General features: G+C 36.3%; 2 protein-coding genes across 2 annotated transcripts; both read left to right on the forward strand.

Moving 5' to 3' along the window:
- Positions 1–5,471: 5,471 nt before the first annotated feature.
- On the forward strand, positions 5,472–6,410 carry LOC107159652 (olfactory receptor 9G4-like). The gene has a single exon (XM_015506254.1). The coding sequence runs from the start codon at positions 5,472–5,474 to the stop codon at positions 6,408–6,410; it is 939 nt and encodes a 312-aa protein (XP_015361740.1).
- An 18,911-nt stretch (positions 6,411–25,321) lies between these two features.
- Positions 25,322–26,284, forward strand: LOC107159663 (olfactory receptor 9G4-like). Its single transcript, XM_015506263.1, has one exon. It carries the CDS (start codon positions 25,346–25,348, stop codon positions 26,282–26,284), a length of 939 nt encoding a protein of 312 aa, XP_015361749.1. The 5' UTR covers positions 25,322–25,345.

Genomic DNA, 26,284 nt, shown 5'->3' on the forward strand with positions numbered 1-26,284 from the left:
CGGCACCCATGACACAACAACAAAAGAAGCACAAAAAACAACAGCAAAATGACACAACAAGAGAAACACAGAAAACAAAAGCGAAAGTAAAAACGAAAGTACACAATGCAGCTGCTGCCCCGCTTTGGTCGCAGATCCCACTTACTTGGGACTATTTCCCGCTTTGATCGCGGATCCCACTTACCTGGGACTACGGTGCACCCCCCTGACTGCTGAAAGTTCTGGTTCCCGGGTCTCGGCACCACTTGTTGCGCCCCCTTGCCCGCAAGGAAGATGCAACACTCAGGAATCTTCTTTCACCAGTTTATTTCAGGCCCTTGATAGTTCTTCTTCTCTCTCTCGGATGCCCCTCCCAGCCTTAATAAAGCATCTCAAGCCCCAATGCAAAGCAGCCACGTGGAGCTTTCTCATAGGGTGATGAAAAATCATGCGCCAACTCTCCCAAATAAGGAGTTGTTTGTCACAGACCACAGCAGAGCCAGCGCCATCTTGTAATGGCGACCATAATTTGCATAAACGGCAGAAGCGGCTCACCACACACCTTATTTTTTTTTTTTAATTTTTATTGTTGGTTGTTCAAAACATTACATAGTTCTTGATATATCATAAAAATGGGAGTTCATAACCCACTTGAAACAGAGGTCACATTATTTCCATAAAATGTTTAATTCTCCTGAGAGAACTGCTATGTGGTAAGATGCCGCTCAATGAGCCATTCTATGTAGGAGGCTTTAACATGAAAAGCTCTGATGTATCTTATGCCTATCATTTCACATTTCCATTTTAATTGGCAACTTCTCTCAAATTCCATATGGATTTGAGGTCTTAAGAATGCACCTTCTCTTTCCTTTACTCTTCCTTCTTAGTAGTGATAACAGTACACTGTGCTAGTAAACTCAAATGACTGGTAGTTTTATAACCTGAATGCTTTGAACTAGGATAAAAGTAGACAATATGTTAGACAAAAAAATTTCAAGATATAGGTAAAATTCCCCCATTTATTCATTGTAGAAGGATTTACTAAGGGTCTCTTTTCACTTGAAACAGTTCTATATGCTGGGTTATAGCAGAATGCAAAATAAAACTCTTTTTAGGATATTGCATTGTTGTCAGGAGAAAAAAATCAATTCAGTTACTTGGGAGATGACTATATCATCAGTGGGGTGGCGGTGATAGAGAAATATGAACAAAGAAAATAAGATGGAGACTGTTGGTTGAAAGTGATTGAGGTACATAGAATAGTTATCAGAATGGGCTTTGGTTAGAAAATGACATGAAAAACACTGGAAGTGGGGGGATGAGCCATGCATGTATCTTCAGGCAGAAGAAACAGATGGTCAGTAATCTTTGATACTACAGCAGAATGTCATGTTGGTGACATTTTGAGAAAGTCAATAAGGCTGGAACAGAGCAAAAGAGGAATGAGGGTCAGAATATTGCAACTTGCAGAGTAAAGCCATGAATGATTTCATGGCCATTGTAAAAAAATTGATTTGCACTTAAAATAAATTGGGAGTTTCACATGTTTTAAATCCAAGAGTCATATTACCTGTTCCCTCCCTTGTACTTTTAAGTATCCTTCTGGATGCTCTATTGAAATAGACTATAGGGAAATAAGGGTGTAGACAAGTTAGAAGCTATTGACTCCTCCTTGAAAAGATGATGTTGGTTTAGACCAGGGTGGCAGCAGTGCAGGTGGTTAAAAGAGAACAAATTAGGATAGGACTCAAAGATAGGGACATAGGTATTTGCTGGGTTATTCAGAGCTAATAGGAAACAAAGGAAATAGGTTAATCCCCAATTCAAGAAATAAACAGATCTGTTTTGGAAGTGAAGATTGGAAGTCCATCTTTAAGCATGCTAAATTAATCAGCTCTTTTTATAGATTGTTAGCACTGTACATAAACATGGCTATCTTTGAATCTTAGAATTTTTAACCTGGGAATCATGTGCACAAAATCCACAAAAATATTGGGTTTGTGAATATTTTCATATTTGTGTATACATGCAGACCTATATACAAATGTTATACATATGTGTTTATGTGTATATAGAGAATTATTATTATTTTTATCATATCCTCAAAGAGATGCATGATTCCAAAAACTTCAAGTCTATTTATTATTTGCAGATAAAGAACTTATGGGATACAGTTGCTAGAGAATGTGCACAAGCTTAAAGTTTATTATTTTAGGTGAGCAAGAATGAGAATAAAAATATCAAAATGAAAAGAATGCAGTCATCTTGATACTCTCACTTCAACCAAAATGATTATATTATCCCATGTAAGAGAAGATATATGTGCATATGAATTTTCTTAATCTGCTCTGCCACACAATATTGCAACATGAGATGGTGTATTCTTTTCTTACAGAGTCTATAACAGTTGTTAACAAATTGGAATCATAGAAAGTCTGTGCTTCCAAAAGGAACAACAACAACAAAACTTATATGTGTTCCCTGAAGGAGATCGACTGTTACAAAATTACCCATGTAATTACCACTAGAACTACATCCAAATTCCATTTAAACATGCTAATCAACTCTTCTCATAGAATGTTAGCACTCTACATAAACTGTCCCCAGTCAATGGACTTTGTACTTCTCAGAATGTCACTTCTTTGTCAAATTACAAAAATGTGTGCAGTCCCATCTGTTCATTTTTGCACCTGCTCTCTTTGCCTCTAGCATCGTATCTAAAGACAAATATCAAGGACAAATACCAAGGACCTCCCACCTATGTTTATTCTAAGTGGCTATAATTAAAGTTTTTATATTTATGTTTTCAGTCCATTTCAAGTAGTAAGAAATATGGGTCCAATTTCATTCTTTTGCAGGAGTTATACATATATACATATCAAAGAAACTCTTCTTTTCGTGCTGTGTATTCTTGGTCACATTATCAAGGATTAATGGCATTTCTGGGCTCTTAATGGGTCTGCTTTTATACAAGTCATGTACTGTTTTAATGACTATAGCTTTGGAAGAGTTTGAAATCAGGAAGCAGGATACCTCCAGCTTATTTCTTTCTTAAATTGGTTCTAGCTTTATGAGATTTTTAGTTACATAAACCATGAGATTTTTTTTTCCTATTTCCATTAAACATGGCATTGTAACATGGATGAACATATAGAATATTATCTAAGTGAAATAAGTCTGATGGAGAAAAACAAGTTTAACCTTAACTGTGGAATCATAGAGACAGAGAGTAGACAGGTGGCTGCCAGAAGCTGGGAAGTATCAAGGTGGTAAGGTGGTCAAAGAGCACAGCCTTTCAGCTACAAATAAATAAATAAGTGCTGGGGATCAAATGCACAGCATACTGGCTATACTTACTAATACTGAATTGTGTACTTGTAATGTGCTAATATGGATTTTAAAGGTCTTCCTCACAACAAAAGTAGGCAAGCTGTGTGAACCAAAAAAAAATTGCAGGAGAGTAGAAAACAAAATTAATAAATTTGTAAAATTCAGCAGGACTCTCTGAATGACACCAAGACCAGGTTTATATTGCCTCTTTGTAGAAGCCTGACCTTATTTCCTTTCCCCAGATAATTAACTTGCAAAAATTTTGCAATTATTATCCTTTCCCTTGGAATAAAAGAGCTCCTATTGTATTTTTTTTTCAAGCTTCTGGACTTTATGCATCTTATCCATACAATACTTGAAAATTTCTAACATTTTAAGAGGTAAAAATTGTAAGTTCAGAACTTATTAACAATATCTAAATATTATAAAGTTATCATGTATTGGAATCAGAACTGAAACCCATATAGAACTGTATTTATTCAATTCTGCCTGCACCAGACCTGTCTGTCTTCAGCTGGTCTTCCTCATGGCTGTGGTGAGCTCTTAGCTCAAATGGGTGCTGGATCATATAGAATGGCCCCACTCCCATTTCTACGGCCTAAACTCATGTAGCTTGGATAAAACAGAGAACATGACCAGATGTCTTTTTACCCAGCGAGCTAACCCTGACTTGTTTTTACATGGTGGTGGCTGGATTCCAAAAGTGACAGTCACGAATAGCCTCTTGAGACCTAGGTTTGTAATCTCTGTGTATCTGCCCACAGCAACCTATTGATGAGAATAGGCAACAGAAAATTCAAGAAGTGAAAAAAAAAAAAAAAAAGGAAAGCAAAGAAAGAAAAGAAAAACAGATTCACCCTGGAAATCAAAGAACTCTGTTTTGTTTGTTTGTTTGTTTGTTTTGTACCACATAGGTACATAAGTTAGTTATTTTAAAAATATTATGTGATCTGTTTATCATGTACACAGAAGTCAGAGCCATGAATAAAATATCAAGTCTTCTAATGGAGTGTTCTCAAGTTTTCACCTAATTTTGTTTATACACTCTAAGACCTAATTGCTTTGGTGTAAAAAAGAAGATATAAAACATTCATTACCAAATATATATTTTGAAATATTCTTATCTGTGGCCTTCCCTAGTGTTTTGAAGATAAAATGTATGCAAATAGAATTTCCCCTTTAGGGAGAGTTTTAGACTACTGACCTTAATTCCTCTCTTCAAGGAAAGGTTACATTTGGTACATTCTTTCCTAACTCTACACAGAGTTCCTAAATGTTTTTATAATTTTATAAAATGTTTTATATAATTTTATATCACTTGGAAGAAAATTAAAAACAAAGATCTCCCAAGTAAGATATCTTTCTAAACTTTTTAATAAGTAAAGGGATGTATATTAAGAGACCCATAGCATTGCCTTGGGTAGAAGAAAATAGGAGAAAAGAATTGTGCAATTCTGAGTGGTCAATGGCTTAATGTTAGGAGCACATTTCTCAATTAAGAAATTTCTGGGTAATTATGAGCTTGCTACTCATCAGCTCTGTGACTCAGACTTGCTACTTAAATACTTAAATACTTCAACTGTAAAAAGATCATCATAAAATCACTTTCCTTATAGTGTTAAGGGGAGAAAAACTGGTTAAGAGTAGGACCTGAGTAGTAACTTGCACAGAGTTCCTAATATGAATTTCTAATTGCAGTGTATCAGCAGGAAGAGTACAATATATCAGTATTCCTATAAATACCATCACACTACTTGGTACATAAGATCTTTTTGTTGAGTTGTGAGTAAAAGCTGAAATTTGCCAAATATATACTGTGCACCAAACATTTAGCTGGGTGGTCTCTTACGAATCTTTGCACAATCAGACAGCTTGCCAGGAAGCTATTAGTAATCTTTGTGAGCTTATTTCTTCTCACTTGTTTAATAAGGGAATGGTCTTGCATCAAACCCATAATAAATGGAAGTACTAATTTTAAAATAGGATCTGACTATAATCCCAATTGTTTTCCAAAGTCACAGATCGAAGTCATATAATTCTAAACAGAACAACAAAAAAAGATCAATGTCTACTCCCTAATAATTGATGGCTTAATTGATTAATTGATGCACTGTTTTCTGTTCTTCCCATATTCTGATATTCAGGTTTTCCCCTTTGTGGACATGGAAGTGGGAAACCGCACCATCCTGACTGAATTCATCTTGCTGGGCCTCTCTGCAGACCCCCGGTGGCAGCTGATTCTATTTGCAATATTTCTGACGCTCTATTTGCTAACCTTGTCAGGGAACATGAGCCTGGTCATCTTAATCAGGATAGATTCCAAGCTACATACACCTATGTACTTTTTCATTGGCAGTCTGTCTCTTTTGGATTTCTGGTACACCTTTGTATATACTCCTAAACTCTTGGCCAACTGTATCTCAGAAGACAGGCGCATTTCCTTGGCTGGATGTGGGGCTCAGTTTTTCTTTTCCTGTTTTGCAGCCTATACTGAGTGCTATCTCCTCGCAGCCATGGCGTATGACCGCCATGTAGCAATTTGCAATCCATTGCTTTATTCGGGTATCATGTCCTCTTCTCTCTGCATGGGTCTTGTTGCTGGCTCTTACATAGGAGGAGTTTTAAATGCCGCGGCCCATACTGCCAATACTTTCCGGCTGAGTTTCTGTGGCAAAAATATCATTGATCACATTTTCTGTGATGTTCTACCATTGATAAAAATTTCCTGTTCAGATACTCGAGCAGCTGTGATAATCCTGTCCAGTATGGTTGGCTTCACTGTCCTCTCCTGCCTTCTTGCCATCCTCATTTCATATTTCAACATCCTCCTGGCCATCCTGAGGATCCGCTCAGCCTCAGGAAGATTTAAAGCATTTTCTACCTGTGGTTCCCACCTGGTCTCGGTCATGCCCTTCTATGGCTCCTTGCTCTTTGTTTATTCAAGGCCTACTTCCAGCAACTCCCAGGAGACAGACAAAGTGGCTGCCCTGTTCTACACCATCATCAACCCATTGCTCAACCCTCTCATCTACAGCCTGAGGAATAAAGATGTCAAAGAGGCCTTCGAGAAAGCAATAGTGTCCATTCGATCACAGGCATGAAAGTTATTTTTGACTATTTTATTATAGTTTACAATTTATTGACTGTAGGTATTTGTTTGATTGATTTTTTTTTCTTTGTTTTGTTCTGTGGTACTGGGTATTGAATCCAAGAACTCATACATAAATGACAGGCAAGTGCTATGCCACTGAGCTGTGCTATTTATGATGTAGCTGTGCTACATAAATAAACCCCCTCTTTTTTTTTTTTTTGAGATAAGTTCGCCTCAGTAAATTGCTTGGGATGACCCTGAACTTGTGATCATTTTGCATCAATCTTCCAAGTAACTGAGATGGCAAGTCATGTGCCACTGCAGCCAATAGACTTAGAAATACATCAATACAGATTTCTATATTTCCTTCATAATTGACAATTTATACTTGTAACAATGAAACATTGAACAAAGCCCTCTTTTATGATTATCATTACTTTTTGTGATGTACATTTTCTAAGTCTATAATACTGAATAGTTCAAACTTCTGTATCTTTGTCCATTATATTGTTTATAAAATTTTTGCTCTTGATTTTCTTTGGGACATTTTGGAAAGAGTAGGAAAGAATTTAATGTTTTTTTGTTGTTGTTGTTGTTGTTTTGTTTTGTTTTTGCATATAGTCTGAGTTTTAAGTAGGCAAGCAGATATTATTGAGAAGAAAATGATACAAAATACTGAGATTTCTGGAACTTTATTTCAGATTTACAAATATTAATTTTTTTAAGTTATCCCCTCCAAATTTCCTCCAAAGGACCTCATTGAATACATAGAATATATTTGTGTAAACTTATTACTTCCAACATTAACATAATACTTGTCAAAGTGTTTAGTGTTATTTAAATTTAATAGAAATTCACAATGAAACATGTATTTTGGGGATCTGGTATCAATTTAAAAGAGTAGTATCTCTGCAAAGGAAGTGAGTATTCCATAGTACTCTCTCCCTGGGGTCACAAAATGTAAGCCAAAGAGGGGGAAATAACATCAATTATTGACTGGAACAAAATCAAACCATCAGATTAGCAAGCACCCCACTAGTCCTGGAAACAGTGATCATTTTCCTCCAACTGAAAATTTTGTGTAGAAAGTGACATTTCCATATTAATCACGTGGCAGGTGTTCAGTTGATGTTTTGTTCAATATACTTGTAACAATGAAATGTTGAACAAATGGTTTTAATACCATTGCAATTTAGGGATTATCAATTATATTTTATATGAGCAGTTTACAGTTTAGAGGTTAAAAATTTATAGCTATTGAGTAAAAATTATAGTCTTAAGTAAAAAGCATGCTGCTAAGTATTAGAAATGTTTTAAAACAGGTTCTACAACATCAGTGAAACATGTTTAATTACTTATTAAATTTTTATTTATTTCTTATCTTCCAATGTTTATCTTATTTGCATTCATGTTATTACTAGGGTCTTGGTAATATTATTTAAACACAAATCTGGAGTTTAGAAAACTTTTACAGACATAAAATAAACTTAATATACTCTTATGCCAGACCAGGATACAGTCTCTCTCTCTCTCTCTCTCTCTCTCTCTCTCTCTCTCTCTCTCTCTCTCTCTCAATATATATATATCTTGATTCTTGTTTGAATTATAGATGTTAGTTGCTTCTCACAAAAGGATTGAGGTAGGTATTTTCATAGGGGTATATAAGTGTGTGTATGTACACATATGTGCATGCATATATACACCATTGGCACAGGTTAACATTACTAGAAATGCACTAAGTAGCAATATTCTTATTAGTTCAAAATAGCTTACACAGTACAGGCAGAGTTCACATAAATTCTTTCTTTTTTGGGATTCTATCTAAATCAAAAATCTTGGAATTATGCCATTGGACCTCATCTCTACTGATTACTGTGCATTACAACAAGTACTAATGCACCTTTTTTCCAAGTTATATGTTAACATGCATGACAACCAGTGTGTATCAGGCCTTCCTACTCTGTGTGGAGCTTCTGCATGCTCTAGGTCTACTTGAATAAGTTCCTGTTTCTACAAAATTCTTTCCCTACTGCTGAAATGGATATATACAAGAACATATTTATGCTTTATAAACATGTATTTATTAATATTCTCTTATTTTAAAATATTAAACAAAATTAAATGAAACATTCATATTTCCCTTCCCATTTTATCACTAATTGTGTTTATTCTCTAATAAAATTGTACCTTCCCATTAATGTGTATTCATATTGTTCAAGTTGTTGTACTGCCCCATAAATGTTTTTTGTTATAACAACTGGGTTTTCATGCTTGAAATGTCACAACTTGGATGTAGAAGTCCTTGTAACTTAACCACTACAAAATAAAGAGCCTTCCTCAGAGTTATGCCATATCTAACAAAAATCATTATTGTGAGGGGCTGGGGTTGAGGCTCAGGGGTAGAGCGCTCGCCTAGCACGTCCGAAACTCTGGTTCAATCCTCAGAACTACATAAAAATAAACAAAATAAAGATATTGTGTCCATCTACAATTAAAAAATAGATACTTTAAAAAATCATTATTGTGACTTACTTATTCCTCTATGAAGAAATATATGAAAGAGATATACATTAGAAGGATCATACCTGCTCCATCTAGTTTGCATAGACCTAATGGTGAGTGTCTGTGTACCTGTGTGTTAATGCTTCTGGGGGAGAAATGCACATATAAAAATGATTAAGATATTATGTTAACAGAGTGGAAAGTAATAAATATCATGTAATTATTCATCATAGCAAAATACTAGCAATTAGTTGAATGTATTTGTACTTAATTCTCGGAAATAATTATATAGGGAATATTGTATGTGTATCAGTCAAACAAATCTTTTATGTCAATCAAAGTAGGCTCTTCTATATTTTTACAAAAGCAGATAAGTATTTGGGGCTTATAAGTACTTTTCTTGTTTGTTTGTTTGATGGTTCGACTGCTTTAAGTCTCAAGTAACATAATATTCAATTCAAATGCTATATTCCATATTCAAATTTTATCTCCTAAATTGTCCTACTCTTCCTATTTTAAGTCATGTGGAAGCATGATAACTTGTAAAGAATTCTAGATCATGAAAATTTTGTCTTTGCTTATCCTCAGAAATAAATGATTTGGTTTTTATTTATGTAGTTTATTCAGAGCCTCTTTCACATCCTTATTCTTCAGGATTCAATATGGGAAACACCACAGAATGATTGTTTAAAATACAGAATGATGGTGTCCATATCCAAAGAATACCTAGATGAGGGGTGAGTGTAGACGTAGAGGGTGGAGCCATAGTACAAGGTCACTCAGACTAGGAGGGAGGAGCAGGTGGAGAAGGCCCTAAGATGGCTGGCCCTGAGAGCAGCGGATTCACAGATGGTGGTAATGATGAAGAAGAGATAGGAGGCCAGGATGAATTCACTGGGAGTCATGACCTGGAGGCCAGGAACAGGACCAACACAGACTGAGAGCCATCCTTCCTGTCACAGGCCAGCTGTGCCATGGTGGGATATTACAGAAGAAGTCAACAGTGGCATTGTCTCTATAGAAAAAAATCCAGGGCAAAACTGTCTTTGCTGATGATGAAGGCTTTGGTAAAGCCAAGAAACCAGGCAACTATAAAAATGCACATAGACATGACCTGAGAATAACACAAAGCTATGGCAGCCAGCAAAGGAGATGCTTCAGGGATGCAGGCCACTGGGATCTTTGGATAGGATAATAAGAGATCAAAGAGAAGCAGATTTCCAGTAAAAATCAAAAAAAAAATTCATAGGTGGAGCTGGGAGTCATTACAGATCAGCACCTCAGCACCATAAGGGAGGTGTTTCTTGTTACAGTCAAAATGTACATGGCAAAACACATCACAAAGAGGACCAGCCACCTCACAGGATCCATCATGAAATCTCAGCAGGATGAATTCAGTCCTGTGTGATACCCTCTCTCCATGACTACAAGGAATGTCACCTAAGAGGAAAAAACAAGGGTTCAGGTTGAATCACGTTGCTAAATAAACGAAAAGTATCCTCATTAAATAAAGTCTCAGAAAGGGTGATGAACAAAAATGTGTATTTATTTAGGAAAATCTAACTGAATGCAAGAAAAAGGTAATAATTAAAAGAATTGATAGTATTTCAAATATAGTGATTATAGTTTATTACATTATGTCAGTGTCCGCTTTGCATTGCTGTGAACAAAATACCTGACAAGAACAACTTAGAGGAGGAAACATTTATTTTAGCTCGTAGTTTCAGTGGTTCAGTCCATGGCTGGCCAGCTCCATTGTTCTGGGATGGATGTGAGGCACAGCATCATGGCATCCAGGCATGATAGAGGATCACTACTCAGCTTATGGTGACCTGGACCCCAAGAGAGAAAGGGACCACAGGGGAGAAGAACCCATCTGGAAATTGACTCCATTGATCCATCTTCTCCAGCCACACTCCACCTACATACATTATGACCTAGGTTGTTCATTCTAACTAGGAGGGACTGATTAGATCACAGCTCTCGTAATCCAATCATTGTGGCATCCCTGTTTGATACAGGAGCTTTTGGGGGGACACCACATATCCAAACCATACACTGTCACATATGACTATTTTATAAATATATGTAGATGCAACCTACCTTTCACAAAATAGGTTTTATTTAATTATCAACTGACTCTATAAATTAAGTATCACAGTTCTCATTATAGAGTAGAAAATAGGTATGGAGCAGTTAATTATTTTCCCCAAAGTAAAGTCAGAAATAAATACAGGTAGGAATTGAACTGACAGCTATTGGATCAAAAAGTTTGTGATTTTCCTTCCCACCATGGGAACCTCAAAACCTTTGTGTACCTGTTCTTCTATACTATTATCACTTTATACATGCATCACTTATCCTTAGTTCTCTAAATATAAATTTTTCAACAAGATTATATTTACATGTATCAATGACTCATCACCTAATTTTGAAGTAATAAAAAATTTCATGTTAACTAATGTGAAAATTTTGTCTAATGAGATAATTTAAATAAGGCATAATACTGGTTAAAAGTATATTGTCAACTTTCTACATTATGTATCACAATAATACTTAATGAGCATTTAATACATGTCAGGCACTCCACTTATTGCTGTAAATAAGTAATCTTGTAAAGTAACTGTGTTTGTTCTAATTTTACAAATGAATTTTTTGAGACACAGAAGTGATTGTGCATACCTTGTTCAAAGTGACAGTTGGCAGTTGGCAAAGGCATGATTCAAAACCAGTTCTCCCTGTGGTCCTCATCTGTACCCAGACCTGCATATCTGCCTAGAATTACTATTTTTAGACACTCTGTTAGCACTAAGGCATGTGGAAACTAGAAATAGAACCACCATATGACCCAGCTAGCCCACTCATCCATATATGTCCAAAAGAGTTAAAATCAGCAAATTACAGTGACACAGCCACATCAATATTTATAGCAGCCCAATTCACAATAGCCAAGCTATGGAACCAACCTAGGTGCCCTTCAATAGATGAATGGATAAAGAAAAAATGTGGTGCATATATATACACAACAGAGTATTACTAAGCCATAAAGAAGAACAATTTCATGGCATTTGCCAATAAATGGATGGAACTGGGGACTATCATACTAAATGAAATTAGCGAGTCTCAAAAAGTCAAGGTTGAATGTTTTCTCTGATACTTGGAAATGGATCCAAAATAAGGATGGGAGAAATTTAAAAAAAAAAAAAGAATAGAATAAAGATCAGTGAGGTAGACAAAGGGGAATGAAAGGAAGGGAGCAGGGATGGGATAGGGAAAGCCAGTGAAATGAATCTGACTTTAAATTCCTGTGTACCTCTATGAATACCCCACAGTGAATCTCACCATCATGTACCTCCACAAGACACTAATTTTAAAAACTCATAAGTAAATAGAAGATCAGTAGAGTAGAGGAAAGAGAATAGAGATGGGAGGATGAAAGGGGAAGGGAAAACACTGGGTACTGAATTAGAACAAATTATTTTCTGTGCTTTTATAATTATGTCAAAATGAATTCTATTGTCATGTATAACTAAAAACAACCAATAAAATAAACAAAAAAATGTTTTATTAAAAAAGAACTAAGACATGTGGCCTGATGTAAAGAAGAAAGAATATATATATACACTAGTTGTTTTGGTACTAAGGATTGAACTCAGGGGCACGCAACCACTGAGCCACATCCCCAGCCCTATTTTGTATTTTATTTAGAGACAGGGCCTCACTGAGTTGCTTAGCATTTCCTCCTTAGTGCTTCACCCTTGCTGAGGCTGACTTTGAACACATGATCCTCTTGCCTCAGGCTCCCAAATCGCTGGGATTACAGTTGTGCACCATCAAGCCTGGCAAAAGGAGAGTATTTTATGGGAGAAAACAAATCTTTGTAAGTAAGTAAATGCGACAGATAATGACAGAATCAGTTACTATTATCTGATAGTAGGAGAGGGGGGCCTAAATTATAGAGACCCTGCTCAGGGCAGTAAGACAATATTATGTGTTCCATGAGGAGGAGGAGGAAGTATGCCTCTATACTTGAAGAATGCACAACAGTTACTTTGTGTAGGAAGACATGTCCACCAAGGAAAATTATCAAGTACAGAAATGGAAAATGGAATGTGAGCAGTTTGGTAGATCTGCCTGCTATTTTTGAGGAATAATAGAAATGAAGTAATAAAAAATGTGACAATTACTTAACATGATACAGTTAAAATCATAAGATCACAATAGACTTTTTAGGTCACATGTAGGACGTTTGACTTTTTAGTAATTTTCTTTATGTTATGATCCTTTAACACCTTAGACTCCATTCTAATCCTCAAGACAATCCTTCTCAGGGCTAGTTAACTCCAAAATATAAAAATCATATTGCCAGGGAGCATGTGAACACCTTTCTTATGCACATCATCTAAACCAATGCCCACATCCCAACCACCTACTTTATCTCTCATTCATATCAAGGGGATATTTCACCCGGCACTGATCATCCCAGGGCCAGATATATTCTCGCAAACATAGTATAAGTTCCTTTTTCTTCTACACCCTTACCATTTTTTCTATCAAAAAGAAAAATGTATTTTTATAAAAGTCTCCATGTTTCTGGAACCCATAAAAGTTAATTGTCTATGCCAACATCAGAGACCTAAGAGCAAAAACCTTGAGTGGATGTTTGATGGAGTGAAGAAACATCACCCTGGGCTCCATGATGGGTGGGGAGATCATTGAGAGGACTATTTTGCAAAGGTGGTGGGATGGGAAAAAGAATGCTGATGAGAAAGAGGGGTGTATCAAAGGGTTAGTAGCCCAGTACTACAGACAAAAGTTTGATTATTGCAATATTTTACCAAAACATGGAATACCACTAATTTCCAATTAGGCAACATTGCCAATTACATGTGAAATATTTTACATAAAAATGAATTAAGAAATTTACATAAACTATCTCTTTAAATATTCTGACAAATGTATGAGGAGAGTATTGCTATCTCCTTGTATGCATGAGTAAAATGAGATTAGATAAATTTGAATAAAATTACCAAGGGCTCAATTATAGAAATTTTAGCAATAGAATTGAGACATAGATCTGTTCTTACATTGTATTTTTATGTGTACAACATTTTGCAACATAGCTGTGCACTTGTAGAATTGTTCATTCTTCACAGCATTGGAATGCAGACAAGACTCTTACAATATGCAATAGTGCTACTAATAAAACTGATACTTATTTCAGTATTTTAAAGTGTGACCCACAGAAAACCTGCCTTACAAGAACTTGGTGTTCCTTAAGAAAAGCAGGTTCCTGATCCCCAATCACAACCTGACAAGTTTGTTCCACTGGGGTGGAACCAAATGCCTCTAATGCAAAGAATTTGAGAGCCACTAGTTAATTGAGTGATAATCAAAAGCCTGACACTATTCCTCAGTCTTAATTTGAATTAACTTCTCTATAATAACCCTAAGAAGAAAGAAATCATCCTTATTTTATATATGAGGAAGTTGAGGCTTTACACTTTTGAGCACTGAGAGAAAACTTCCATCTTTGTTAACTGCTTAAAAGTTAAATGCTTTTCCATCTGTTTATGCTTTGAGAAATCAGCTCTGTTTCCTAAGGACTATTTCCTATCCATTGCAGCACATGAGGACAACCTGTTGCAGAAACCTTGAGAGACACAGGATATTCTGGAAACAACTAGTTGGTCAGGGTATTTTGCACACTGGTTCCTTAGTTTTTTCTATACCTGTCTGAAAAGAATACAAATGGCCACTGGTTACTTGTATCAGGAAATGTATATAGAATATTAAATGAAATGCTATAGTGGTTTTAGGGTAAAACACTGCCACTGGAGTCCATCTAGACAATCTGTCCTATTGACTCCTTTCTTTTCTGATCTAGGCTGCCCATTCATTCATATAATAGAAAAGATTTACTGTGTGTCTCTTAAACTCCAAGAACTGTCCTTAGCACTGGAGATAGCAATGAGAAAAACAGACAAACCCCCTGGCCTCTTGGCATTTGTGTTTTTGTGGGTTACTATCGCTGTTTGACCCTAGTGTCTAGTGGAGCCACGGAAAGCTGGATGGAGTAGTTTATCAGTACAGATAGTATGGCCAGTGGGATTATTCTCCAGTTTTTTCTATTTATTCACATGATCCCTGGAACAATCCTATAAAGAGTTATACAATAAAATGTAGACCGTTAGGTAAAGTTCCTTAACACAGGGCAACAACCTTAAGCATTGGTATCACTTTAAACTGCGTGGTTGTGTTTTTATTGTAATGGAGCTCCTGGATTACCTGCTATTTCATATGTAGTAAAACAGGATAAAAATTTTCTGCATCCATGGGACAATTTTTCTAAAGAAAAATATCCTGCCTTAAAATATCCCCTATATTGAGAAAGTTTTTTTTGGTTTGGTTCTGTTGTTGTTTTTCTTGTTATTGTTGGTCTGCAGTGTTGGGGATCAAACACAAGGCTTCCTATGTGTTAGCCTAATACTCTGTCACTAAGATTCAAAGCAAGGCCTATGTGCAGGGTCTTCATAGCCATTGTGCAATGAAAAAAGTTCTTAAAATTACATCAGTCGTAATACTAATTTTTATTTCATATTTCTAAATGTGAAATTATATAACCTATATGCTTCAAATATTTGTAATTATATATCATAACTATCATATATCATATAAATATGAATTTATGCATTCTAAATTATTTCTTGGAAACCTAACCTGCTTTATAATCAAAATTTCTTTTGTGAGGTCAACACTGTGAATACTCTGACATGGTGAACTCCACTTTTGCTCTGATTGGTTTAATATTATGGATTATTTGCTGTTCTCCATCCAGGTTCTCAATAACTCAGACTTTGCTTCTCCCCTGGTATTATGACATAGGTGACAGATGACCCTCAAGAGCTCCTGAGGGACACCTTCTATGATTGTGGAAGAAATAATATCATAACCTTTTAAACCATGGAGACCTTACCTTTTCTCACGAGTTCTGAACATGACATTTCCTACCTTAGAAATGGAAAAGAGTTTTTATTCCCTGTGTTTAAATTTAGTTATCTCCTCTACCAATTTGACTTTTATCTCAATATCCCATTTTAGTGTTAATAGATTCTACAACTGTGTAAATATCTAGCTGTATTTTTATGTATTTCTCCCTTCTAGAATAAACTTTTGTAATATTATGGTCATCCTTAATGAAATCTATTATGCTTTGAGAAATCAGCTGTTTCCTAAGGACTATTTCCTTAGGAAACAGAGCTGATTTATCTCACTGATAAATCTAAAATAGGCTTGGGGTTCTGAGAATATTTAATAAAACATGAATAAATATTCTCACAGCATCATAATTTCAATTATTAGATAGATTTCATAAAATAAGCATTTTGAGCTCAGAAAACTCCTATCATTTGCAAAAGGGATGCAAGTTTCCTGCTGAGTGTTAATCAAATCCTGGGGGTTTAGCATGGAGAACACCCTTATTTGGTGTTGGTTGTGGCAGTTAAATCTTCTCCATTCCTGGTAAAAACTGTCTCAGCCATGCAGAGGGCAATCACACAGTGACTGAGTTCACCTTTCTGGGTATCACAGGAGACCCTGTCATGCAGCTCACTGATCCTCTTCGGCATGTTCTTTGGAGTGTGTACTCTGTAACCTTGGGAAGAAATAGCACCCTCAGAGATTTGACCTGAAATAAACATTTCTTGCAAATTAAAAATCGTTCCCCTTATATTTAGTACCAAAATTCTTACATTTAAAATAGTAGGAAGCAGGAAATTAAACTTCAAATGTTATATGTGATATAATACAAGAAAATGGAATGGCCACATTCATTCTTTACTGATTTCCTCATTTCGAGAATGAATTCTGTTTTTTCCACCCATTGGTGTAGCATAGCCTGGGATTCACCTTAATGAAGAGGTACAGCAGAGGCAGCCCCAGGGGGGATTGCCAGCCTGAGTCTCAAGAGGCTTTTCACACTCCCCTTCTCACACTTTGGAATCTTGTCATCATACTGTAAATGAGCCTGGGAAGCTGGCTCAATAATGAGAAAGCTGGGTGATTCTCTGTTGCTCAGCTGGTAATAGGCTGCTGTATGTTCTGTATGTTCCAGCCCCAACTAGATGATTTATTACTAATGAGTATTTTGTTTTACTCTTGGCATTTTGGTATGCTATTGAGTTGTTTTCATTCTTTACATTTTGGATGTTACCATCTTAGCACAAGTGTGTTTTAAAATATTTTCTCTCATTCCTTCTCTATTCACTAGATGTGCACTATCTTTGAGGGCAGATACTATAACATAACTGAAACTTTTCTGAAACTTAAAAGATACACAGTTATAATTTTCACTTGATTGTGCATATGTTTCAGGTGTCTATAATATTTTAACCTACAAATAAGAATAATTTTCAAGATTCAGTGGATTAAAAAACATTGATCAAATTGTGTAGTTTATAGGTGAGGAATGTAAGCACAGAAATTTCAACTTTAAAAGTATTTATCTCATTCCATAGTTCAAAAAAAACTGGCCAAATTCAGCTATGTGCATATATGAATATACCACAATGAATTCCACTTTTATGTATAACTATTAGGCATCAATAAAAATATAAGTGAAAGACCAGTAAAGTTGAGGAAGGAGATTGAAATGGAGTTTTAGTATTATAGTACTAATAAAAAAGAAAATTTCCACCAGGACTACTCTGTTCAAACCACAATTAGCAGAAGTTTATTTGCTCCTATAATATCCCTTTTAAGCCCTCTGCTAAGAAAATTTAATAATGAACTTCAAAGGAGAAATATTTAAAGGAATTCTGTCACTTATCCATTATCCAAGAGCACTTTATTGAAAGATACATTCAGAGCTCAGAGGTAAATAACAAATGATAATAGGATTTTTTACAAAGTGCTTATCTCACTTGTTAGGAAAGAAAGAATTAAAAAGTCACAAGAAAAATAGGTATTATATTGCACAAGGGCCTGAGCTCAATCCCCAGTACCACACACGCACACACAAAAAAAGATACACACACACACACACACACATATGTATTATAACATTACAAGCCAGTTCTGAGGGTGGTAATGGGCCTCCTTAGCCTCCCAAGTTCCTCTCTTGACTTGCTTATAGTTCTTGAGGATGACTTTAGGTAATGGTGTGATATAACATGCTGAGATAAGAAGGCTGTAAAGCTGAGTGCAGTGGTGTACACCTGTAATCCAGGCAGCTCGGGAGCCTGAGGCAGGGGGATCTCAAGTTCAAAGCCAGTCTTTGCAAAAGAGAGGCACTAAGGAACTGAGTGAGACTCTGTCTCTAGATAAAATACCAAATAGGGCTGGGGATGTGGCTCAGTGGCCAAGTGTCCCTGAGTTCAATCACTGGTAACCACCCACCAAATTTTAAAAAAGCAAAGAAGTTCTGTACAAAATAGCCCAGGCTCTTCTGACAAGTAGAAAAACGTCTCTTGATATCAAGATGCCCCCACCCCACCCCCGCCACTTTAGCCCAGTGAGTTATGTAGGGATGACATATAAAACCCATGACTGGCTAATTTGGGGCGTTTTCTCACCTGCTATGCAGGGGGTACTTGAAGTATAATCTCTGGGACACTCTGCAGATTTCCAGATCCTTGGGGAATTGGCTTGCAAGGAACCCTTGGCTTTTCTTGTCCCCTTTTGACTATCTGTAAGAAATAACTCGTTTCATGTAACCTGCAGGGTGTGTGTGTGAGTGTGTGGGTATCTTCTATCTCACTGAACTCAAGACAATTTGGCAACAAGGACATGTGAATACACTCACAAGAGTGCCCCTAGAAACAAGTGTATTTTTTTTTTCCTTTCTGGTCCTCATTCTTTACTTGCTATGACTCAAAAATAACAGATTTCCATGACAATGGATGCAGAGTAAAAAAATATTTGTGCTCATAATCACTGTGAAATTCCAGGAAAAGAATATTTCTCCCAACAATTTAACAAGGGAAATAGCAATAGTTACATGAAGTAGACAGTAGTGAAGATTTAGATTGAAAAATAGACAAAGGAACTTAGAGATTTCAAAAATGCCTGTTATCTAAGAGAAGATTCATTGTGAAAATCTTTAATGAGCAAAATAGTGATTCCTAAGAGTTAAGGTTCTAAGAATGTATTTCTGTACTTACTTAGTTGTATGCATGAATTAATTAAAACTAGAGGAAGTTACTTTGTGATACAGCACATGTCTTCATTTAGCAGTCTTTTACAAATACAACATGAAGTTGTACCAATCAATACCTAGGACCTTAATAATGGTAACCAAGTGTACTTGTTTACTAAAGCTGCTATGGCAAAACACCATACACTGGGAGGCAAACAATAGAAATTTGTTTTCATCATTCTGTATGTTGGACATCCACATGCAAGATGCAACAGGGTTGGTTACTCTGGAAGCATCCTCCTTGGCTTGCGAATGCCAGTTATCTGTAGCAGCCTCAAGAGGTCCTTTTCACTGTGTGAACACAGACCTGTTGTCCCCTTGTGCCGAAATGTTCTCCTCTGATAAGAACACACCAAAATAGTTGACTTGGAAACATCCTAACCACTTCATTTGAGCTTGCCTCTTCAAAGGTTCTGCCTTTAAGAACAGCCACATTTTGAGGATCTAGACCTAATATGAATTTGGGAGGAGAAATAAAACCAAGTATGAATAGGAGTTTTGTGAATGAGACAAGAAGTTGTAGCCTGGAGACAGAGAAGAGGATATGAGAAAGGAAAACATGGACCACAAGAAACACTGACAAAAAGTTCAAAACGTTTAATTTGTAGAATTTCTATTATCAGACACACTTAACAATTATGCTATGATTTAGATGCTTCGCATTGACTTTAAATAACAAGTTACTCATTTCATCATATACTAATTAAAATCATCCTCAAGTTCCAGAAGGACGTTAATTGATTCTTTGGAGACTTTAGTACATATTCCATACTGCTATGTGGGAGAAGTCTCAGAGGAGTTTTGAGAAAATGCATATATTGAGTCCAACAAAAAAGCATGCCTAGATATCTGAGAACAGAGTTTGTCACTTCCAGGAACTGGCTCTCTGACCAAAGGTAAGCACCTCAGGTCAAGTGCAGCAAAGCAGTTTGGCCTCTCTGTAACTACAATTAATAGCTACAATTCAAAGAGGATAGAATCTAACTTGTCTCTAAATGGATTACTGCTTTGATAAACACAGACACACACACAGAGAGAGAGAGAGAGAGAGAGAGAGACCTTAATCATATTCTATCCAATGATGTATGCTCACCTGCAATTTTAAAATTGGGTCGGTAGTTTTGTTACACCATGCATAGTCACATAAGCAGTGGAGAACACTCAAGAGGACAATAAATTGCCTTGCTTTTGAAGAAGTTGGCCTTGTGTTTCCCAAACTTCTAGGGAATGATGTTTCATTTCTTAGTTCTCATTGTCAGAATCCAGAACTTTTACAGCTCCCCTGAAGAAAACAGGAGGGGATAGCTGTGTGAGCAGACCCCACACAATAACGCATTCTGTAGAGGAGGCTTTAACATACCTATTATTTCACATTCCCACATCAATAGGAAATTTCTTTCATAGTCCAGATGGATTTGAGGAAATGAGAATGAATCTTTTTAATTTAATCTTCTTTCTGAGTAGTGATATTGTACACTATGTTGGGGAAGTCCATCGGTTGGTTGATTTATAACCTGAATGATTTGAACAGCATTAGAATTAGAAAATTCATTAGACAAATAACTTCAAGAAATAAGGAAAATTTCCCATTTACTCATTGGAGAAAGATTTACTAAGAGTCTCTTAGTTACTTAGTTACTTAATTGCTGGATTACAGCAGATAATTTAATGGAGAACTCTTTAACATAGGGATATTGCTTGTGTTTAAGAGAAACAGTGAATTCAACAAACAAAACTTGAGGGAAACAGAAGACCACAAACAGACAAAAACCAAAAGGATGGAGACTAATGGTTGAAATAGTTAATAGGAAGGGGTGTGGTCATAAAATGCCATTGGAAGCATTGTAAACGAGAAGAGGAGGTAAATCCTGCAAATACACGAAGACTAATGTTTCAAGCAGAAAAAAATAGCCAATAATCATTGATATTGAGGCAGAAATGTCATGTTGTGGAACTGTGGTAAAGTCAGCAATGCTGCAAGAGAATTAAGGAGAAATGAATGTTAAGATATTAGAATTTGAACACTAAGCCATGAATCAATTCCTAGCCATTGTAAGAAATTTAATTTTAACTTGATATAAATTGAAAGTTTATTGGTATTTTAAATACCACCTACTCCCTTTCTTGTGTTTTAAGTATCATACTGGATGCTACACTGAAACAGAATATGGCAGGGACAGGTAATTAAACCAGTGAGAAGCTACTTCAATACTATGAATAAAACAATGTTCATTTAGACCAGTCTGGTAGCAGTGCAGGTAGCTAGAAAGACACAACTCAAGATAGATAAGGATGCAAGCATTTTTTGTGTTATTAAAGAGCCGAGAGAACACTAAAGTTGTGGGTTGATTCCTAATTTTTGGCTTGACAATCTGAAAAATTTTAAATATCAAAATATTGATTTAGAGAATGAATAGATGCACCACATTTTAGAAACAGATTGGGAATTGAGAATTGAACATGCTAAGCTAATTAGCTCTTCTTATAGAAATGTCAGCACTGGACAGAAACTTAGGGATTTCCAATTGCTAGAAATTGTAATCGGAGAATCAAGTGCAGAAAATTCAGATATATGTATTAGAAAGTTTGTGGACACTGAAATATTGTCTGTATATATGTGCTTATACATGTATGTATATAAATACATACATGTATATGTATATATATATACATATACATGTATGTATGTGTATATATATATATATATATATATATATATATATATATATACTGTTACAATTGTGTTTGTCATGCCCTCAAAGAAGAACATTATTCCAAAAATTTCAGTCATTTTTTATAAGATAAACAAGTTAAGAATTGCAGTGGTTAGAGAATATTCAAAAGCTTAAAGATTATTTTCTTAGGAAAAGGAAAGTAAGAATCCAAATATTGAGGAGAAAAGAAGAATGCAGTAATCATCTTTTGTATTTTCATCTCTCAGTTGAACCAAAATGATTGTACTGTCCTATGTATGCAAAGATAAATGTGTATATGAAGATTCCTAATCTGCTCCTCTACATAGTATTGGAATGGGAGGGTACTTTTTTATGATGGATTCTATAAGAGATGTTAAGAAATCTAAATAATAGAATGTTGATGTTTGCAAAAGTATTAAAAAATTTAGATGCATAAAATGTGTTGCTGGAAGGAGATGACTCTACTCTCCTAAAATCACCCACGTAATCATCATTAGAGCTACCTCCCTATTAGGATTCCTCAGTCCAAGGCCAATGAACTTTGTACTTCCAAGAATATCATTCCTTTGTCAAATTATATTAAGGTTTGATGTAATCACCTCTCTTTCTATTTTTGTAGTTCTTGTCTATGTTTATATCATATCCAAAAGAGTCACTGCTAAGACAAATATCAAGTATTTGACCTATGTTTTCTTCTAGATGTGCATAATTTAGTATCTTATATTTATGCCATTAATCCATTTCAGGTTAATGTTTGTGAGTGGTGTGAAACATGGGACCAATGTCATTCTTTTGCAAGTTGATATTCAGTTTTTCCAACGCCCAACATCAAAGAAATTCTTCTTCCTCCATTGTGTATTTTTGGGTGAGATTTTCTAGGATCAGTTGCACAGATTGATTTCTGGGCTCTCCATCATGTTCCATTGGTCTAGATGTGGGATTTTATGCCAGTCATATGCTCTTTTAATTACTATGGCTTTGGAAAATAATTTAATCTCAGGAAGTGTGAAGCCTCCATCTTAGCTTTTTGTTGTAGTTGTGATGACCTTTGATACACTGGAGCCTTTGTAGCTCCAAGTGAACTGTAAGGTTATTTTTTCCTGTTTCTGTTAAAAATCTCATTGCAACATGGATGAACATGTAGAACATTATTTCAGTGAAGCCGAGCAGACTGAAGAAGACTAAAGAAGAAAGGAAACCAGAATGGTTGCTGCCAGAAGCTGGGGAATAGGGAAATGAGGAGACAGAAAGCAAAGCCTCTCAGTTGAAGCAGATGCTTACAGTTAATAATACCAAATTGCATGTTAATTGAAGTGTGTTAACATTTGATTTTACTTGTTCTCATTACAGAAAAAGTTGGCAAAAATATATGAACCTTAAAAAATTACATAAGATTAGATAACCAAAATAATAAATTTCTAGAATGTAGCAAAATTCTGAGTGACACCACCACCTGGCTTAATTGTTCGCCTTTTTGTAAAAACTTGATTGGTTTGTTTGTTTTTTTTGTTTGTTTTTGTTTTTGTTTTCTGTTTTTTGCTCGTTTTGTTTGTTTGTTCTGCCTCCTAGGATCTCAGTTCTCATAAATCAATCAAACATTATTCCTTTCCCTGTGAAGATAGCAGCCATTATTTTGATAAGCATTGTTTTTTCTTTCTAGCTCTGCACTATGCATCTGATCTATATAGCATTGAAAATTCTTGGCATGTTCAGAGGTGAATATTGTGGATTTAGGGCTTGTTAAAAGACTTTCCTGAGATTAAAGCTGCTAAGTTCTGTAATTTGAATTGATATAGTTAGGGTTTGGATGTGAGGTGTCCCTCAGAAGCTCATGTGTGACACAATGCAAGAAGGTTCATAGAAGAAATGATTGGGTGGTGAGAGACTTCACCCAATCAGTGAATTAATCCCCTAATAGTAATTAACTGGGTGGTAACTGAGGTGGGAGGGTATGGCTACAGGACGTGGGAATTCAGGGCATGGATTTGGGGGTATATATTTGTATCTGGTAAGTGGAGAACTCTCTCTGCTTCCTGTCCACCATGGAAGCTTCTTCCCTCTTTCACATTCTTCCACCATGATGTTCTGCCTCATTTTCAGCTGGCCTTCTATGGACTAAGACCTCAAAATCCTTGAGCCCTCAAATAAATTTTTCCTCCTCTACAATTTTTCTGGTCAGGTCCTTTAGTCACAGCAGCAAAAAAGCTGACTAAAAGAGGCACCCAGTTAGAACTACATTTATTCAATTCTGCCTGTTCCAGACCTGTCTGCCTGCAACTGGACTTCTTCATAAGTTTTTGGTTAGCTCTTTACTCAGTTGGTCACTATATCATATAGAATGGCCTCATGCCCATGCTAGTGACCCAACTTCATATCAAGTTGAGTGACAGAATTTGACCACATGCCTCAATATCCAGCAAGCTAGCTCAGGCTTATTTACCTGGTATAGACAAGTTTCCACAGTGAAAAAGAATCACAGAAAGCCTATTGATATCTGGGGTTATAAGCAAATGATTGACCAGGACATGTAAAAACTCCAGAGTTAAATAACAAATTTCACCCTGTAATCAATAGAGAGCTATGGTATTTTTTTTCTTTATCCCTTTGTTTTTTATTGTTTTGCTTTGTGACTTTGGACTTGCTACTTAAAACTCTATGATTCAGTTTCTTCAACTAAAACAATATCATAATAAAACCACCTGCTTTATAAACTTAAGGTGAGAATTCAATCAATTAAGTATAGGACCTGAGGGGTAACTGGCAGAGAGTTCCTAATATGAGACTTCCAATTGCACTTAATAGCAGCAGTAAAAGTGCAGTATATCAGTATTCCTGTAAATACCACCACAACTTGATACATAAGTGTTGAGGGCTGAAATCAAGTCAAGATGGCGCCTGGCACTTTGCCAGAAGGAGTGGTTTGTGAAGTAACGCCAGCGAGCCATTAAGATGATGAGGATTCCTTATTGGTTGACTGCTGTATCTAGATGATGTTAATTAAGTTAAGCTGTGTGTAATTAGTTAAGTATATATACCTCTGTTGTCCTGCAATAAAGTGGCTCCCGCTGTTATCAATCTTCACAAGTTGCTTGTCACTCCCCGGTTATTTTGCCCAGCCGGACTGCGGCACATAAGATGTTTCCTTAAGTTATGGAGAGATGCTGAAATTTTTTCAGTTGCAGCCTATGAACCAAACATTCAGCAGAGAGTTCTCATGTGAATCTTCACATCATCAGACAGCCTGCCAAGAAGCTATTAGTCATCTTTGTGAGCTGATTTCTTCTCAATAATTTGATAAGGGAATGGCCCTGCATTAAACAAGTAATAAATAGAAGCTCTAATTTTAAAACAGTATTTTTGACTCCAATTCCAGTAGTTTTCCAAAGACACAGTCTGAAGTCTTATGATTCTATATAGAGAGAAATCAATTTTCTCAGTCCCCTTAAGAGTTATTGACTTAGTTGATATTCTGTTTATTTCTCTAACTATCTCAAATTATCACTAAGTTACATTTCACTTCAGTATGATATTCAGGCTTTTCCCTTTGTGGACATGGAAGTGGGAAATCGCACCATCCTGACTGAATTCATCTTGGTGGGCATCTCAGCAGATCCCCGGTGGCAGCTGATTCTGTTTGTAACATTTCTGATGCTCTATTTGCTAACCATGGCAGGGAATATGACCCTGGTCATCTTAATCAAGATTGATGCCCGGCTGCATACACCTATGTACCATTTGCTTGGCAATCTGTCTTTTTTGGATTTCTGGTACACCTCTGTATATACCCCTAAAATCTTGGCCAACTGTTTCTCAGAAGATAGACGAATTTCCTTGGCTGGATGTGGGGCTCAGTTTTTCTTTTCTTGTGTAGCAGTCTATACCGAAAGCTATCTCCTTGCATCTATGGCATATGACCGCTATGTGGCAATCTGTACCCCATTGCTTTATTCAGGCACCATGTCTTCTTCTGTTTGTAATCAGCTTGTTGCTGGATCCTACATAGGAGGCTTTCTGAATGCCATAGCCCACACTGCTAACACCTTCCGCCTGAGTTTCTGTGGTAACAATGTCATTGACCACTTTTTATGTGATGTTCTACCATTGGTAAAAATGTCCTGCACAGACACTCGGGTCTATGTCATAATCCTTTCCAGTATGGTTGGCTTTGCGTTTCTCTCCTGCCTTCTGGCCATCCTCATCTCCTATGCCCACATCCTCCTGGCCATCCTGAGGATCTGTTCAGCCTCAGGAAGGCGCAAGGCATTCTCCACCTGTGCTTCCCACTTGGTCTCCGTCATGCTCTTCTATGGATCTCTGCTCTTCGTATACACAAGAACCAGTGCCAGCTACTCCCTGGAGAGCGACAAAGTGGCTGCCCTGTTCTACACCATCATCAACCCATTGCTCAACCCTGTCATCTATAGCATCAGAAACAAAGATGTCAAAGAGGCCTTCAGGAAAGCAATACTGACAACACAACCACAAGCTTGA

This window comes from Marmota marmota, unplaced genomic scaffold (assembly GCF_001458135.2).
Source record: "Marmota marmota marmota unplaced genomic scaffold, marMar, whole genome shotgun sequence".
Classification (NCBI taxonomy): Eukaryota; Metazoa; Chordata; class Mammalia; order Rodentia; family Sciuridae; genus Marmota; species Marmota marmota.

Bases quoted from the DNA above. Each gene is read 5' to 3' on its own strand.
- LOC107159652 (XM_015506254.1), top strand. From the start codon at position 5,472: ATGGAAGTGGGAAACCGCACCATCCTGACTGAATTCATCTTGCTGGGC.
- LOC107159663 (XM_015506263.1), top strand. From the start codon at position 25,346: ATGGAAGTGGGAAATCGCACCATCCTGACTGAATTCATCTTGGTGGGC.